A 17,635-nucleotide genomic window follows, 5' to 3' on the forward strand; every position below is an offset into this window, starting at 1 on the left:
ATGCATGGTTGGGTTTGTATGTTTTACCAAGTTAACCAGTAGATGTATGCTGTGTGCTAAGCAGGTTGAGTATTCAGTTCCTAAGAATGTGATTTAGTGTTTAGGGAATAATCTACCCATCTACATTTTAACATACAACCAGCCTTTTAATGTTTACTTATGTAGAGATGGTGACATTTGTGTCTATTTCTGTCTTTCCAGTGTTGAGGAGTGGCAATGCACTCAGTCCAATGTACCGATTTTCCCTGGCAGATGGCACCATCGTCTCAGCTCACACCAAGAGCAAACTGGTCCGGTCTTCAGTGACCAACGAACCACAGCTCTACATGTCCCTGCACATCCTGCAGAGGTAGCAGCCAGTCTGTCTTTACTGTGTGTCCTCTTAAGCTAAAGCTACTGTATAATAATTCTCTACATTTGTACATATACATACAATAAAATGAAGGGATGATAATGCATCTTAATGAAAACATTGAATTGAACCATAAATCCGAAAAACATTTGCAAGGGATGGATTTGTTCAGTGTAAGACTAAAACTATAACTCAACTGTAAAGCAACAATAGAGCATCATCTCCTAAACTTGTTTTGAATTCATTCAGACTAAACTTCATTCCTCTCCACCAATCAGTAATCACTGAAGACCTGTACGTGTAAGGGGTCAAGTTACACTGTATATTGTCTTGATAATAAATCACCAGTTTGGTTCTGTAGCTGTTACTTTTGGCCACCCAAGTGTAAAGTTCCTCACTACCCCATCCAAATCACTTTCTTTTCTAAACTATAACTTTTCTTAAAACTGACTGTTCTCTGGTTTTGAGAAAACTATAATTTTATGACATAATGATGTTAAATACATAATGTTGTTGTCACTGTGGTCTGTGTGTCTATCACAAGTTCTTTTTCTGTGTTTGTGGTTTGTGAACCAAGGGGGGGGAACAGTGCAGTGTGGATTCTAAAGACAGAGCCTGTTATTTAAAACCACTGCTATATGTGTAGACCAAAGTTCATGAGAGCACTACCAGCCAGTTGAGTCTACAGCACCACCATCCTTTACTCCCACAACAGGGAGCGACTGTGACTCGGGCAGCATCCAGCCATTGGTATGACCATTCAGAATCAGGAATTGGACAGTGGTCACAAAACAATAACAGGACTGTTACCCGGAGCATTCAGGGATCTATGGCGAGAACTTGGCCTTTTTACTTCCACATGTTTCACATTAAAAATGTGTCGCTCTAGTATTGAGCACAATGAGAGCTTTGTTGTTTGGTGTATGGCTGAAGCTGATCCACGTTTAAAGCTCTCTCTCTGTTACAGCTCTTGGCCTCAATACAACTTTGTTTTGTCGGTTGTGTACATTGTTTTTTGTTTCACTATTGATGCTTTGTGACTGCACTGAAGGGGAATTCAAATTGCTGTTGTATACATTTAACTGAATTTGTTAATTTTAATGTATATTATAATTTATATTATTGTTTTAGAACAACACTGAACATAGAAATGCATATCTAAAAAATAACTGGGGCTACACTATAGTACAGTCACTGTACACAATTTGTCAACTCTCATCATTCTGGTGCAGCTTGCTGGTTTTATCTATAGTCTGTCAGACCTAAATTTACTCAGGGAACATTGGCAATCGCACTGTTTTGTAGTTCCAACATTTATTCCTGTGGGACAGGTCTGATGCTTGTCTTTTTTTTCCCCCCTTCTTGTTTCCAGGGAGAACATTGGTGGCGTCACCGCAGACATACCTGGTGGCCAAGCTATGGCTAAACCCATGACCCCGACCAGTGTGAGTGGTCCCTCCCCTTCCCCTGATGCCAGTGTCAGCAGTAACACCCACCACTCCACAATGGCCAGCAGCACCCCTGGACGTAGTTTGGGGTCTGTGTCGGGTCGAGCACCCACGCCTCAGGGAAATAACCATGCGCACAAGCTGGGCAGCCCTTCAGCCCAAGGAAGCCCTAGTGTCACCTCCGGGGCCCAGGGTGTCATGTTATCTCCTCGTCATCGTCAGAGCCCCAGCATGGTGGCTAACATTGGAAGCCCTCACCTCCCTCATCATCCAACTGGTTCTTTCTCTCCTGCAGCCGGACTCAACTCACCGGGCTCTGTATGCAGCAGCACAGGAAACAGCCATGGGTTCAACTCCCTTAGTGCACTGCAGGCGCTCAGCCAGGGCCACAGGGTTTCCCAGGCACTCATGGAGGGGCAAAATCCAGAGTCCCCTGATAGAAAGCCTGTTGGTCTTAAGAGTCCTCTTCACAGTAGCAGCACTGGTAGCCAACTAGCCAAGAACAGTTCCAGCTTAGAGGCCGACTTATTTGGAACGTTTGGGGAAGACTTGTTGTCATCCCAAAACCAAGAAGGTGACCCAGGGGAAGGGAAAGGCGGTGACCCTGACAGCTTTGGAGGTAATGGAGGCCTAGGTGAGTTTGGCGAAGGCTCAAACCACCTTCTTAATACCAAAGGGCACACCAAGCTGCTCCAGCTCCTCACCACCAAGCTAGAACCCTCTGATCCATGCTCACCACCAGGGCCCCTGGGGGACCAAAGCTGTAAAGACCAGCTGAGTGGGACAGGGGGTGTGGGTGGAGCTGGACACAACAACCACTCCTCCTCGTTAAAGGAGAAACACAAAATTCTGCACCGCTTGCTGCAGAACAGCACCTCACCTGTGGAGTTGGCTAAGCTAACTGCTGAAGCTACAGGGAAAGACTCCATTGGTCCTGAACCAGCCACAGGGGACAGCATCGCCACCCTGGGTGAACTCTGCACAAAACAGGAGCCAGGGAGCCCCAAAAAGAAGGACAATGCATTGCTCCGCTATCTGTTGGATAGGGATGATAACGGCATTCTGGATAAAGCCATCAAGATGGAACCTGGTGATGGTCCGAAACTGTCCAATGTTAAGACAGAGAAACAGGAAGTGGGCTTCAACATGTCAGATCAGGTCAGTACTATTTGGAGTAATAGTCACAACATTAGTTTTGTCACCTCCTGAAATACCCGAAGAAGGTCGAAGAGAATGAAACATTGTGAATGAATAAATATTACAGCCTAGGAGCTGTACTGTACCTTCATCCTCTGGGAGGCATCTTTATCTCTACCAAGCTTAATAGCAGTCCAGTGCACTAACATGGCCGGAGGATCTAGTTTGCATAAAATGTGTTCCTGTATCTGAGATGTCTTGCCTGAGGAGCAGGCTGACTAAGCAACACGTGACGGTAACTCTGTCTTCTTCTGAGTAAATAAAAATAATTAGGAAATCTGTCAGCTTACCAAATATACATATGTATGTATTTAACAGCTCATATAAACACCTTGAAGTGAGAAGCACACTAGCTGCTGAGCTGACACTTGGGTTTTGGTTCTGTCAGATGTGTGTTGAGTTCCTCCCTGAAACACAAGATGCTCTGGCAAAGGATGCACAGCAGAGCTGTTTAAAGGCTTAAGCATATGTGTGAAATTGAAAGTGTTTGATTATATGTAGCTCCTAGTCCTAATTGGACAGAGTAAACAGTGCAAAAAAAAATGCTATGAAGCAGTAAATGCAGTGCAAAGTTCTGGTCAACACACTGTACATCTGCTGTACATGAGAAGCCACTACTCTGCAGACTGGGGTCTAGAAAAACTCATGACTTAGTAGTGTATATTTCAGTCTTACAGATGTCTCTGTGAAGTAAAGCCACCTGAAAGTAGTATTGTGCCTATTGAAAGTGCAGGTGCATTGACATGACTGAAGTTAGTTAGTTCCAGGAAGAGGCAGAACAGGAATGGCTTGGGTTCAGAGGTCCAACGTCCTCAGACACAAAAGGCAACCCTCCTACCAACAGTTGTGCCTCTGGGGGAGTGGAGCCTGCTGCCAAAGGGGAGGAGAACCATTCAGAGGCTAGGACGGTCCTGGTTTGTAGTTTGTGGAGTAAGATGGGGATGATGCCAGGAAGGAGCTCTGGTGGAGGTTAGGACTGTTCTGATGCTCTTCCAGCTCACCAGAACAAGACAAAACCATTATACCACCTAGCTGAGAAGTAGAGTCAACAAGTCTCTAGCATGTGTTGGTGTTCCCATGTACACGCAGAGTCAAACACCGTGCAGCAGCTTTTGAAGAACTACGAAACAAAAAGCTCAACGTTGGAAATTAGAAATAAAATAGAAGAAGATAAAAGTACAGGAGGTGACATATTGTGTGTGTTCTGCTGTGTTGTGTGTAGAAGTGGTGATGACAGTGGTTGTTGTGTATCCGGGTTACAGAGTGTGTGTTTGTGTAAGGCTGTGTACATATATTTCAGTGTTTACATTTTTTTACAGTCTGTCTATAGTAGTGCAGGTTTCAGCATGTTACCGTCTGTGTGTAGTTTGAGACTGTAGGATTAATATCACAGTATTTTCTTTTGTATATCTGGGCATTTATAAAAGTGTATAGCTGATTCTACTGTCAGAGTACATTGGATATTTTTGGTTACTAGATGTTCAATATAAAAAATTAATCAGCTTACAAATTTGAATTATTAATATGAATTAAACCACATCACAGTAGCTTAAGTATAGCTCAAATGCTTTTTCAGGTACTAAGGTGTTAATTTCTGAATCAGACAAATGGATTTCTGCAGAAACCTTATTTATGAGGCACAACTAATCTGAACTAGAGTGATACTTTTACCTTGAAAGAGTAAGGACTGTGAAGTGATGGAGTATTTGTTTTGTGAGTAAAGAGTTTGTCTACTTCTGCCACCTCACATCCTCACACTCTAATCTTCATTGAAATGATGCCCTTGCTGTGTGGTCTGCTCTCCTCACTGTGTTTGTGTGTCTGCGCCTATACAGATCTGTGACCGTGTCTTACTGTACATCACACATGACCTCATTAGTGCTGGCAGTTTATTTTTAGCTCCTCCTCTATTTATCAACCATACAGCTGGAGGATTCATTCGTGTCAGTTGTGAGTGTGTGTGGGTTGAATTACACTGCAACAATAAGTTTCTTTCACGGTTGTCACCTAAAGTGAATATCAGCTTTCACGTTTTCATTTTGTGAAAGTTTCTTTCCACATATTTGGTGTCTGTGTTTAGCCATAGTACTGTACCTTTTTGCTACTGACATATTTTCTATTTTATGCACGAAGGCTTTATTGTGCTTTTAATGCATAATTTATATAATATAAACATTAGCCTGGATGAAAACATTTCTTTGTTGAAAATCTGTTTGAAGCACCTGAAACCCTCCAAACGTTCTTGAGATATTTTTGACGTTTGTACCTAGCTGAAAGCTTTCTACATTCTTTGTTGGCACAAACGATTTCGTCATGTCAGAACCAGCGATGTACTTCAAAAACGTTTTCAAAAGCAAGAATGTGTTTTAAAGATAAAGGTTGTCCTTCGCAGTAAAATACTTTTTCTCAGCTTTAAATCATAGGCCATATGTAAGTTGAAACTTGCATGTAGAATATGAATCATGTCAATTTTTAGTCCTTAAATTTGAATGTCCTTGAGACATTCTCTGAATTTATATTAAAGTGTATGTGGGAACCTAGACCAAACAAAATACTGTCCCAGGATCATGTCTTTTAAAATGTAAGTGTGACATACTGTTGTTGTTCAGTCCAAATCTTAGCTTTTCATTTGACTCTATCTGTCTGTCTTTGAATTTAGTTTCTTTCCTGTTGATTTCAGACAAGTGAGCTAGAAGACCTGCTGGAGGACCTGCAGAACGGTACCCAGCAGCAGCTGTGTGGGGGCCAACCACCGGCCAGAGGACCAGCAATCTCTTCGTCCTCTTCCTCCTCCATGCCACCAGGTTCTTCTGTGGACAAACAGAGCATCATCAGCGATATCCTGCAGATGACCGACAGCAGCAGCACCAGCCCCCACAACCGGCACAGACCCTTCCCTCCTGCTGGTGAGTGAATATACTCTGGTCTGAAGAATCATTAAAGGTACTATCGTTATTATTCCTTCTCTGCACTGTATAAAACAAGTAATAAATAAAACCATGTGTTTCCAGCAGGCTTTAATGGTGTTAGGCCGGGACAGCCTGGTCGAGGTGCTCCTCCAGTCAGGAGCATGTCTCTGGACAGCAGCATGGTCCCCAGCCCCACCAGACCTTTCCCTTCTCAGCACAGGAACAACAGCCCCTACTCTTTACTGCAGCAGCAACAGCAGCAGCAAGGCATGATGGGAACCCATGCAGGCATGACCAACCCTACTGCAATGGCCAATCCAGGTGAGGCAGGAGACTAATTTGGAGAATTGCTACAGACCTAGTAACAGAGCACTTTGAGGTTTATTTGTTTTTGTTCCTATATATTTTAATTAAGGATCTAATCTTTCTGTTTCTGTGCCCCCTCAACCAGGCATGCTGAGTAACGGGTCGATGCGGGGCTCTGTGCAGCAGGGCTGGGGTCCCCAGGGGCCCCTAGGGGGCAGTGCTGGGCCAATGATGGGTCAGGGGGTTGCACCTGGTCGCATGGTCCCCAACACTGTGCAGCACACGAGAGGCCCACCTGCATCCAGAGCTATGGTCAACATGCAGATGATGGGCAATGGTGAGAAGAAAAATAGAAGCTGATAGAAAGTAACTCACGAACTGACATCGGCGTCACAGAATCCTGAACTGATTCGTATTATGTTCCTGTTTTATATGCCTTCAGAGATGGAGATGGCAAATCCCGCTTACCCTCAACAAGTTCCACCCAACCAGACTGCACCGTGGCCAGACCGAATGATGATGGATCACTATGGTAACCATAGGTACGACATTAATTTCATCCTAAAGCATAAAAGAATCCCCCAATGAAATTTAGGCATGAACTATTAATGAAGGGCTCAGAGTTGGGTTTGTCTAGACTTCTGAGTCTAGTGTGGCAGTAACACTAAGTTTCCTTCCAGGCCACCGTACAGCATCCAACAGGAGGACGGTATGGGGTGTTGTGGCCCAGGGTCCGAGAGCCAGGCAGACGAAGGAGCCCTGCTGAACCAGCTGTGCTCGGTGCTGAAGGACTATGAAGGTCTGGAGGAGATTGACAAGATGCTGGGAATCCCCACACTGGCTGGACAGGTGAGGTTAAAAACGACCTGACAGTATGAAGTAGAACTATGAAGTGTTTTATAAAGACTTCATCTGAGTCCATCTTCACTAATGATTGTTCTGTAATTGTTGTATTTTATAAATGATTGGACAACTTTTGCTGGATCTGATGCCTCCCTATTAAATATACATATCCAATCAACACGTTATTGAGATAATACCATCACTGTTGCATTAGTGGCAGTGGTGTTATTGTTCTTCATTAACATTCAGTCACAGTCCACTCTGCCTCCGGCTGACTTGATAAATACAATTTAATGAGATGTAGGCTGCACTTCTCCTGTTATTGAGAGTTCACACGTTGCATCACAGAGGAAACACTTCCTATGCAGAGTAATGACACTGACTTTAAATTATTTGTCTCACCTATATTCTGTCTTCCCACCATGCAGGGTCCACCCTCAGACCAGGACCAGTACCTTGGCTCCCCGGACCCAGCAGCTGGAATTAAACCTCCCCTCTACAGCCAACACTACGGTGGTCAGCCTGGGTATGGCGGCATGCCTCCTGATGGAGGGTTCCATGGCCCCCCAGTCAGTAGCCACATGGGGCCACAAAGGTTGCCGCCTGCTGGTTACCCCCCAATGATGCGAATGCCTGTTAGCTCAGGACCCAGAGCCACCGGGATGAGACCTGGGGGGGCAAATCCAATAGTGCCCCCTCAGCCCAACAACCTAAGAATCCAACTGCAGCACAGACTCCAGGCCCAGCTGGTGGGTAGCACCAAATATTTTCTACACGCTCTTTTATAGTCTGACAATCACAACCAGGTGACGACTGCAGAGCAAGATTCATTTCCATTAGCTGGGTGCTGAATTCAGGCGACTGGGATGATTTCCTTATAATGAACTGACCTTGGTCCATAATTTGACTGATCAAACTTTCAGAGTTTCAATGCAAAGAAGAACAAGGTTGAATATTTAGTTTTAGAAAACTGAATAATCGATCCTGGCACTTTACACTGTTTCATCCTTTTTTAAGTGCCAACTCTCATTACCATGAAAAAGACTCATTCACTATGTTCAAAACAGACTGTAGTAGTTTCTAGAGGACCAGCCTACACTTAAAAAAGAGCTTTCTTTTATTTTTCAGCAAGTGATGCAACAGAGCAAAGAGTGACGCTAACAGGGTTCAGTGAGTTTAAACTAAACAGCAACAACCACAAAGGGACAAACGTGTTTGAGCTTTCTGCCGTCATCAGCAATTCTCTGCTCCTGAGACGCTAGAACACAGTGAACACACATGACATCTACATAAACTCACCAAATCATACACCCACTTATAAAGATGATTGCATACACAGACTCTAGCTTGTGAGACTGGCTGTAAACAAGTTTGCCCATTTCCCAACATCTTCCCATTCTTGATATATTATAGTGTATTTTTAACCTTTAGATTCTGTCACTGTTTGTTTCAATGTGTTAATTCTGACTTTTGCTTTTACATTGGGGCATCTGGACCTATACAAACACTAGATGTTCAACTTATATTGAAATTTTAATATATATAAGAAACTTAAATACAATCACTCCATGTCTAAATTATTATTGGTGTTAGTCTGCCACCTGGTGGAGAGGTGAGGTAAAACAGACATATTTAGCAACATATTCAGATGTGTGTGTTAGTGTGTGTGACTTTTACAATTCCATTTTTACATTTCTGTGCCAGAGGGAAAACAGTGAAGCACAAAAAAATCAAATCAACACGTGCACTAAATTATTCAGAAGGTGTTTAGATTTAAGTAGGATGCAGGATTTTATTTTAAACATTTAGGAATAAAGTTAATGATATTAGATAGAATATACTGTGTGTCACAGTTAAAGATAGAAGAGTATTTACTAGTTTAATGGTTGGATTCTACATAAATGCTAACATTTGAGCTGTTGTGGAAATGCATCAGTCTGAAAACAGCATCTGTGCAACTCCCACTGACAACTTTCCTGCACAGACACTTTGCAACTGTATTATTTTATTTGCTTGATATGTTCATCATGTAAGTAATTCAACTCAGACTCGTCCATGCACAGTGCCTCTTTTATTCAATGCGCACCTCCTTGCTGCTTTCAGTGCCTCTGGCTGTTTGCACGAACCACCTTCTTCTGTCCATTATAGGTTGTTGGTGCTAAGTGTCATCTCAGCACGTAAAAAGGTGTTGCCTATCAACTGAGAATATTTTAGCATAAGATGCGTGAAAATAAATGCATTATGTAGCGGTTAGATTTTAGCCGCTGGCACAGAGTTTGACTTGACTATTTTATGGAAGAATACAATTTTACAAATGTAAAGTAATCACTGGCAAATTTCATCATGTGGCAGCTGTAGTGTGAATCATAGCAGTGTTGGTGCTTCAGCAGCGGGAATCACACAGCAGATTTCTAGATCATAATTTTCCATTTCAATACTCTTTCTATTCTGTGTGCAGAACCGCCAGCCAATGGTGAACCAGATGAGTGGAGTGTCCAATATGAATCTACCTCTAAGGTCTAATGTACCAAACCAGGTCAGTAGATACAGAATATGGATCTCTCCCTCTGTCTTATCTGCCTCTACCACAGTTTTCTAAAGCTGTATTTTGGTTGTTTTTTGTTGAAACCATTCACACAGGAAATGTAGCTTTTCAATCTCTTTAAATTGTTGTAAATTAAACTGAAGTAATGTGACCCCCACCTCCCAGCCCCCTGTTATTCATATCAAACTCGTTTCTTTTTAAGTGAGTCGCCTTTCTGTGTTTCCTCTTGCAGGGAACCCTCAACGCCCAGATGCTAGCCCAGCGCCAGCGCGAGTACCTCAGCAACCACCTACGCCAACGGCAACAGCAGCACCAACAACACGTGCACCAGCAGCGTGCCATGATGATGCGAACGCAGGGCATCAACATGCCACCGAACATGCCCAGCGGGGGCAGCGCTCCGACGCCGATGCCCATGGGTGGCACCAACCTGCGTCTCCCACAGGGCAACCCGCAGCAGTTTCCCTATCCAGCTTCCAGCTACGGTACCGGTCTGCCCTCTCCTCCTCCACCTCCTCATCCCGGCTCCTCCAGCCCCTTCTCCTCCCCTCTCTCCCCCAGCCATCATCTGGCTAACCAGGGCATGATGGGTAATGTAAGCGGGCAGTACAGCGGAGTAATGAGTCCGCCTTCACAGCACAGTGCCTTCCAGTTTGGCAGTTCAGGTATATAATAAACCACAACAGCGTTGTCTCAGTTGTCTGTGTGGAAGACGTGCTCTTGATGAAATATAATCATCTTTGTTCTTTACTTTTTTTTATTTTCTCTTTTTTCTACACTGACATTAACACTGTTTGTTGACTTCATGTGGCTTCTGTCAGTAAATTCATCTTTATCTCATGATCACATTATATGTTCCTAAAATGTGGTCCAAAGTTATTTTGACAGTTGGACTTGTTGGTTGTTTTGGACATTGTAATTGTTATCTTGTTGGCCCTTGATGATGCCCTTGTTAAAACGAAGGATCGCCATTGACTTACTTGTGTCTTCTTGCTTAGAGACAAGCTTATTGCTATTTGTGTCTCCAAATGTCTGACTGCTTTTTAGGGAGCTGAGAATAAAGTAGAAGTAGTAGACTTAGTGGAAGTAGTATAATTTACCAACTGATGTTCTGTGTAAATCTACTCTTTAGTTTTTAGATGTTAGTGTATGTTAGCCTCACATATCCGTCCCTCTGCATCGTGACCTTTTTATCCACTTCAACCTGCAGGAATGAGCCAGCAGCAGCAGGATCCAGGCTTCTCCTGTGGGGCTACGACCCCACAGAGCCCTCTGTTGTCCCCCAGGATGGGGCAGAGTCCCATGCTGCAACAGAGTCAGGGCCAACCACAAACCCAACCCCAGGGTTTAAACCACGGAGGACCCCCCAGCTACCAGCCCAACACGGACCTCAATGGATGGCATCATCCTGCCAACGTCTCCACCAGCAACAGGTAAAACAGAAACACTTCACCAAGTTCTTTCAACAACGAGTCTTGATTTCATACATGTTCTTTAAAATGTCCGACTCGTCTTCTTTCAGTGTGTACCCCCAGCAGTCCCAGTCCCAGTACTCCACACAGCCAAATGGAGGAATGTTCTCTGGCAACAGCAACATGAACCTGGGAGTCATGACCAGCAGTGGCACCAATATGAACCAGCTCTCGGGACAAATGAACTCCATGACAGCCATGAATGCAGAGCAGGTAGGAAATGCAATTCTTCTCTGCACTTTATAATAAATAAATAACTAAAATATTGCACTTATACCTCATGAAACTCAAACATCTCATTCTAGAGTACCTCACTTGTAAGTCGCTTTGTATAAAAGCCTCTGCCAAATAGCTAAATGTAAAATGTAAATGTAAACATAATAAACAGCAAAAACACCTTAATCAATTAATTAATTAATTAATTGATTATTGTACTGTTCTATTTTCAACAAATGTGATTTCTTTCTTATGTTTCATGTTAGTAGGTCTGACAGTATATTCTTAACTATGTGAAGAATTTTCCTTTTAGTATCCAGGTTTAATCGTGTTTAATCGTCTTGTTATTTCTTGTTATTGTTATTTTTATACAGGTACATGACAGTAGCCTGATCCTGGAGCAGCTGGCGGGAATTGACATGCTGACACAAGATGGTGATGCCAATGCTGTAAGTAAAGGATTGTTTTCTTTGCACACATAACCTTTTACAGTATGTGATATTGTTATCATTAGTCTAAATACACACTCTATACAGCGATGTTTAATAAGCCTGGCACTACATGCCCTGGTATGTTCCTTCTGTTAGTAAAAGCTTTGCTTTGATGATTAACACTATTCTTGTTGTACGCCTTTTACAGAACTTCTGATGACCCCTTCTGTTGTTGAGACAAGGTAACACGGGAACCTGTGCAAAAACACTGGCACCTACTCAGCTCAGCTCAGCTCACTGAGACGCGTGAAGAAGCCGATGATCCGTGATGGAAACACTGCACCAACTTTCACACCAATCAACTCAGATGCACCAGTCAGAGAGACGAAAACTTCCCTCACCTTCTGAACTGTATTCTCTTCAGTGTGGCGCCGTTCACACTGATTTACTATTTTATGCAAACAGTCAGGATTCACAGGGAAACTATCATCTGAACCATCCTGACAGCAAACACACGACAGGAAGATACAAGAATCACAAAAGGAAATATTGTCACCACTTCCTATGTCAGGGTTTTTGTTTTTTAAACTTATGTATTGTAGGTTATGCTTTCGTCATTAGTAGTAAATGTGTAGTGTCAATGAGTATCATTACTACACCCCTGATATTTCAACATTTCAAAGTCACAAAATTAAAACCAATGACAGCTGAAATAACACTGATGCAAAACAGAACCAGTCAGTTCTAAAGGGTGATGTGTTGGAGGCAGGATTAAGGATCTGTACTTTGAAAAAAGCCAAATCATGATCACCAGACCACTGGGTCAGAGCATCTAGGTATTGTGGGGTGTGTTTGGTACACAATGGTCAGTGCCTATCAACAATGTCCAAGGAAGGACAACTAGTGACCCGACGACACCGTCACGGGCACCACAGACTCACTGATGCATGATTGTGCCCCTTTTGCATTTAATATGAAACAGATGGAGGTAGTGTGTGAGAGGTCCCATTAAAATCAAACAAATAGCAGTAGCAAACAAATAGAGGAGACAATCTTTGTTAAATAAAAGTCATGTCCCTTATTTGAGAATTTACACTATAAAATACAGTGAATCAAAGAGGTGTTGGGGTAGCATTTTAACATAACAAAATAAGAATCACATTAACGTCTTTAAACGTATTATAGTGTAATGAATGTATGGTTATTTATTAATAATTTATTACTACATTAATATATTGAAAAAAGATATTCAGCTTCATGTATCTGGTTTGTTGCATTTGAACGGTGATTGCCCTTCCAAGATTTGATTGTAATCATGGACATGCAAGTGTTTCCAGCAGGTTAATTTATTACTGTACCATCAGCAGATGGAGAAAAGTTGGATTGGACAAAAAGAACAACACAAATTTCTATTTTTATTAGTTTCATTGTCACACTGAACACTGGATTTTATCAAGAACTCTGTTCCTCAAAATCAAAAGAAACTAGTACCAAACACTGGAGTTGAAAACAGCTGAAAGACTAAACTAGTGTGACTTAGTTAAACCTTTAAACTAGTTAAACCTGTTCTTAGTCCCGTGTCGTCTCCACACGCCGTGTTTGCTGTTGGTATGTGCTCTCGTCAGATCGATGTATTCCTGAGGTTTTCATCTCTGATGGTCTCTGAAGCAGCGTATTTGTAAAAGACTAAATTTGTGTTTGTGTGTGAGAAAGTGAAACAAATGAAGACGTTGATAAGTGAGACCTCTGGATTTGGACTTTCCTGGTTCTGTTTTAGAGTCTGACTGAAAACAGGTATTTATACTTTGAAGAAGTTTTAGAGTTTGTGTTCGTGACCCCAAACTAATGGAGGAAATCTTTGTTTATGAAAATCTCTCAGAATGGTACATTTTGATGTGGATTTTAAAATTAATATATTCCAACTGCTGTAGTTACAGGGAAACTGCTTATTTAATGACTTTTTCAATGAAGGTGAACGTGTATAGATGGTGTACATACTTAGATTTATTAGAGCCTTTTATCCCTAAGTGGTATTGCAAAGCAGCAGTTTTGGTTTTAGTCCAGCGAACATTTCTCAGAGATATGAAATATTTTGACTGAATTAAACCTCAGTGGATGAAGCTAAACAAGACAACAAGACTTTACAATTGACCTTCTGGTTCAGTGTATTAGCATGCTAACATTTGATAAAACACAAAACACCACGGCTAACGTGCGATCTAATTTCTAATTTCTTCCTTATTCAACAACTTGTAGCGTCTTTGTCCAAATTGTTCACATTATACTTTCCAAACTGTTTTCCATTAGCATTAGCATGCTAGTGTTAGCATCTAGCTCAGAGTGTCTGCAGACGCTTGTTATTCTACCTCATGAGTAAGTGTTAGCATGCTAACATGCAAAGCTAAGGTTGAAATTGACCAAACTTTCTATTCAGTGTAGCGTGTTAGCATGCTAGCAATTGCTGATGAGCTGAACACTGTAGCTTCTTCTCTGGCTATATTAATCACATTTCATTTTTCTAACTATATTAAATTATCATTAGCATGTTAGCCTGCTAGTCTTAGCATTTTGATAAACCACCACTACTAATGCTATGCTAATGCTACTAACAGTTGATAGCATGGCTGCAGACTCCTCTTATGTCACTCATTAGCAGGTGTTAGCATGCTAACACCTTAAATTAACATAGTAAAGTGATTTTAATTCAACATTTAACCTTTTCTTAGCAGGACTTGTCTGCTCTGCCCACCGAGATTTGAACAGTGAGATTATTTCTGTCTCTACAGCAGCTTTGCCCATAAAATATGTGTATAAGTAATGAAACTCCGTGCTACTGCAGATCATTTATTGTTTAAAGGTTGAAGGACAGTTTGTTGTGTTTGTGTTTCTGTGGATGAAGCTGGAACCTCTGAATGATGAAGACTCGGAGAGATCGGAGGTTTTGCATCAGGGATAAAGTGCATCCAAGCTAAAATTGTGCTGAATGAAACCTTTCTGTTTAACAAAGAAGAGCCGGAGTCCGAAGTCACGAGAACTTTTCCAGACTGGACGTTCTGGATCCGGCTTCATCACACGTGTTTGTTTGTCATGAGGTGCTGAACAGAACTGATTTTGTGGATTTGTTGACCTCCTCTGTCTCTACTTCAGATTAAGCTCCAGATGTGGGAAGATGAATGTGAAATGCAAACTGACTGCAAAATGAAACACTGAAAATATTTCTTTCTTTCTTTGTTGGATCCCATTTTTCTTTTCACATCCCTTCAGCTTTCATTTCAAATTATTCTCCTGTTTGTTAGCGTGTTGTAAAATCCCAAAGGTTTTACACTAAAACCTCTTGAGACACAATGTAAGCCATGGAAATGCAAAAGTTTAAGGCAATCAAGAGCGGATGGACACGTTCATATACAGTAACTAATATTTAAGATGAGGGTGAATTATTTTCTGTTGATTTTGACTGATACAGAATTTAAATATAAATATATATATATATATAACAAGAGAGAGAGAGAGATTGTTTCTTGATTCATAGATAAATATTTTATCAATTGCAAAATACTGTAATTCATTAAGAAAGTACCTTAAAATGCTGAAGACATAGCACAATGCCTTAGATCTGTGGTTTTTTGTCTAGTGTATAATTGTAAGGTTTACAAGTGTATTATATGTGTCACATACTGCTGAGTGAGTGTTTTACTACTTTATGTAGGTGTAATAATAAACGACCAGGCATTTTGTATTTTCTTCCACAAAGTGACGCAGTTCAACTTGTAACCTGTGGATCAGCTCATGGTATTTACAGTAATACTGCGTTTGGTAGTACAAAGTGCAAAAACTGCAAATTATTTTGTTGGTACTTCAGTTGTGTTGTTGCACGTTGCAACACGCAGCGTCTCCCTCACTACAACAGTGCTAAAGGTTTTAAAAGGGGCATTACGTTACTTTTTGACCTTTCCAAACATGCAGTGCGTCTTTCGCTGGCATCTCAACACTTGTAGACTGTAAATGACGACTACTTCTAAAACTGAGCATCCCTGTCGGACATTAAACTAAATTCATTTCCATTTAGTAAAAGTAAAACCACTGGGGGGCAAGTGAAACTTCAGAGAACTAAATAAATTAAGTTGAATGTTGTGTCTGTAAAAGAACTTAGCAGAAATGAATTAGGCTAAAACTGGCAGCTTCACAGGTTTATGGGATCTAATAAACACAGAGAGTGATCAGTCTGAGGAGTGAGAGTAAAATCTAACATGAAATATGCAGTAATCTCCTCTCTTCTCACCAACTGGAGGTTCAGCATTAGTTTGTAAGTCATACTTTAACAGAAACTTATTGTGATTTTAATTTTCTGATCACCCCCAATCTCTCTTTTTTAAAAAGAATATTTTAAAAACTATCTGTGAAAGTGTTAGGTTCAGTATCCTTGAAGTGTTTAATAGTACAGTGGTAAATAAGAGCAATACGTCAAAGCAGAGGGAGAGGATGGGTGATGAAAACTCTCTGTTTGCAGTTGAAGATGTTTTTGTTTGTTTGTTTTTAATGATGCTCTCTGCTGCTGATGTTCATATTAAGTATGTCAGCTCTGACCTGTAAAGTCCCACACACAGTTTATTCAGAGTGAGAGTGTTTTATTATGCAAAAGTCCAGACGTTCACACCACTTTATGCAAGCTGTCAACTCTAATGTCGCTTTTGCCAATGCTGCTCGTTAATTTATGATTCATGCCACTGTAAATAAATTATTTTTATTGAGCCTCTGCCTTTTTATTGCATCACTGTGAAGGTGAATGTCCTGTTGTTGTGGTGCAGCTTTTGTTTCATGTCGTGACACGATTCCTCTCTCGATACTTTTATTCTTGTGTCATAAATTAAAAACTAAACTGCCCGGTGTTCTGATTGACCTCTATGTGCTCCTGTGAAGCTGTGATGGCCGAGTGGTTAAGGCGTTGGACTCGAAATCCAATGGGGACTCCCCGCGCAGGTTCAAATCCTGCTCACAGCGAATGACCTGACTTTAATGAATGTGCCTCAACTAAAAAGTCTGAATTATAAACTACAGTTTGTTAAAGTCTCATTGAGCATGATACCAAACCCCAAGTCTCTTAATGCGTAAAGTGGAATAAGTAAATGTGGAAACTTTAATATTTAACTATCAATGTCTGTTTCTATTGCACCTAGTGTTTGGGTCCTGTTTTATTTTACCTGCTTACAGTTCACTTCATAACAGGCATAAATGAACATACACAGTATTTTACAGGTTTTTAGTAACAGTCCTATAACCCTGAACATTTAGTTAGTTCATTAATGAATAACGTCTAAATGTCCCTTCACTGATTAAAGTCAGTGTCCAATTCACGCAGATTTTGCAAAGACACCAAACATGTCGAGCCGGATTTTGGGTGAATGTGTATAAAATAGCAGAAACACAAGACGACAATATTAAATACAATATGATTCTCTGTTATAAAAGGAGAAACTAAACGACCATGTGACACATCATATGACATAATTCATAAGGCGTTGAAACAGTTCCTGATTTTAAATCTCAAGCTCTGGTTTGACGAGGTGAAGAAGAGCAAACGTGTCTTCAGTCAGGATTTATCCTGCAGGACTCTGCTAAGACTCTTCTGGATTCACACAGATGCTTGAGAACCAGTCCAGCAGCTGATGTCCTCTGCATGGCCTCTCAAATCTAATCACACAGCGACGTCAGCAAAGATACAGAAACACTGCAACTTACTCTCAAATAAAGCTTTTTGTCATAAATGCAGCGTTATGAAATACAACCAGTGTGAAAGTGCTTGAAGAGATATATTCAAGGAGATAAAGCTGGCAGCATGGGAACAATCGCTCAAGGTCATGAACTCCATGAAAGGTCGTTCATGTCTTAAAGGGATAAAATAAAACTGTAATATGTTGG

General features: G+C 41.4%; 1 protein-coding gene and 1 non-coding gene across 5 annotated transcripts in view; both read left to right on the forward strand.

The window, feature by feature from the left end:
* Positions 1–13,096, forward strand: part of LOC113172000 (nuclear receptor coactivator 2-like) — a 45,032-nt gene extending 31,936 nt beyond the window's left edge. For 3 of the 4 annotated variants that reach the window (XM_026374763.1, XM_026374764.2, XM_026374762.1), the window contains 14 exons: positions 202–349; positions 1,725–2,958; positions 5,678–5,903; positions 6,009–6,227; positions 6,358–6,549; positions 6,655–6,754; positions 6,893–7,061; positions 7,484–7,804; positions 9,514–9,591; positions 9,833–10,265; positions 10,811–11,033; positions 11,123–11,285; positions 11,663–11,737; positions 11,928–13,096. In XM_026374763.1, coding sequence (XP_026230548.1) covers positions 202–349; positions 1,725–2,958; positions 5,678–5,903; positions 6,009–6,227; positions 6,358–6,549; positions 6,655–6,754; positions 6,893–7,061; positions 7,484–7,804; positions 9,514–9,591; positions 9,833–10,265; positions 10,811–11,033; positions 11,123–11,285; positions 11,663–11,737; positions 11,928–11,936 — 3,590 coding nt within the window. In that variant the 3' untranslated portion in view covers positions 11,937–13,096. The remainder of the gene's footprint in view (positions 1–201; positions 350–1,724; positions 2,959–5,677; positions 5,904–6,008; positions 6,228–6,357; positions 6,550–6,654; positions 6,755–6,892; positions 7,062–7,483; positions 7,805–9,513; positions 9,592–9,832; positions 10,266–10,810; positions 11,034–11,122; positions 11,286–11,662; positions 11,738–11,927) is intronic. The other variant, XM_026374765.1, reaches the window with a different exon arrangement.
* Positions 13,097–16,635: 3,539 nt separating this feature from the next.
* trnas-cga lies at positions 16,636–16,717 on the forward strand. The gene has a single exon. It is a non-coding gene; the product is annotated as a tRNA-Ser (tRNA).
* The last annotated feature ends 918 nt before the right edge of the window (positions 16,718–17,635 follow it).

The sequence above is a fragment of the Anabas testudineus genome, chromosome 17 (genome assembly GCF_900324465.2).
Source record: "Anabas testudineus chromosome 17, fAnaTes1.2, whole genome shotgun sequence".
Classification (NCBI taxonomy): domain Eukaryota; kingdom Metazoa; phylum Chordata; class Actinopteri; order Anabantiformes; family Anabantidae; genus Anabas; species Anabas testudineus.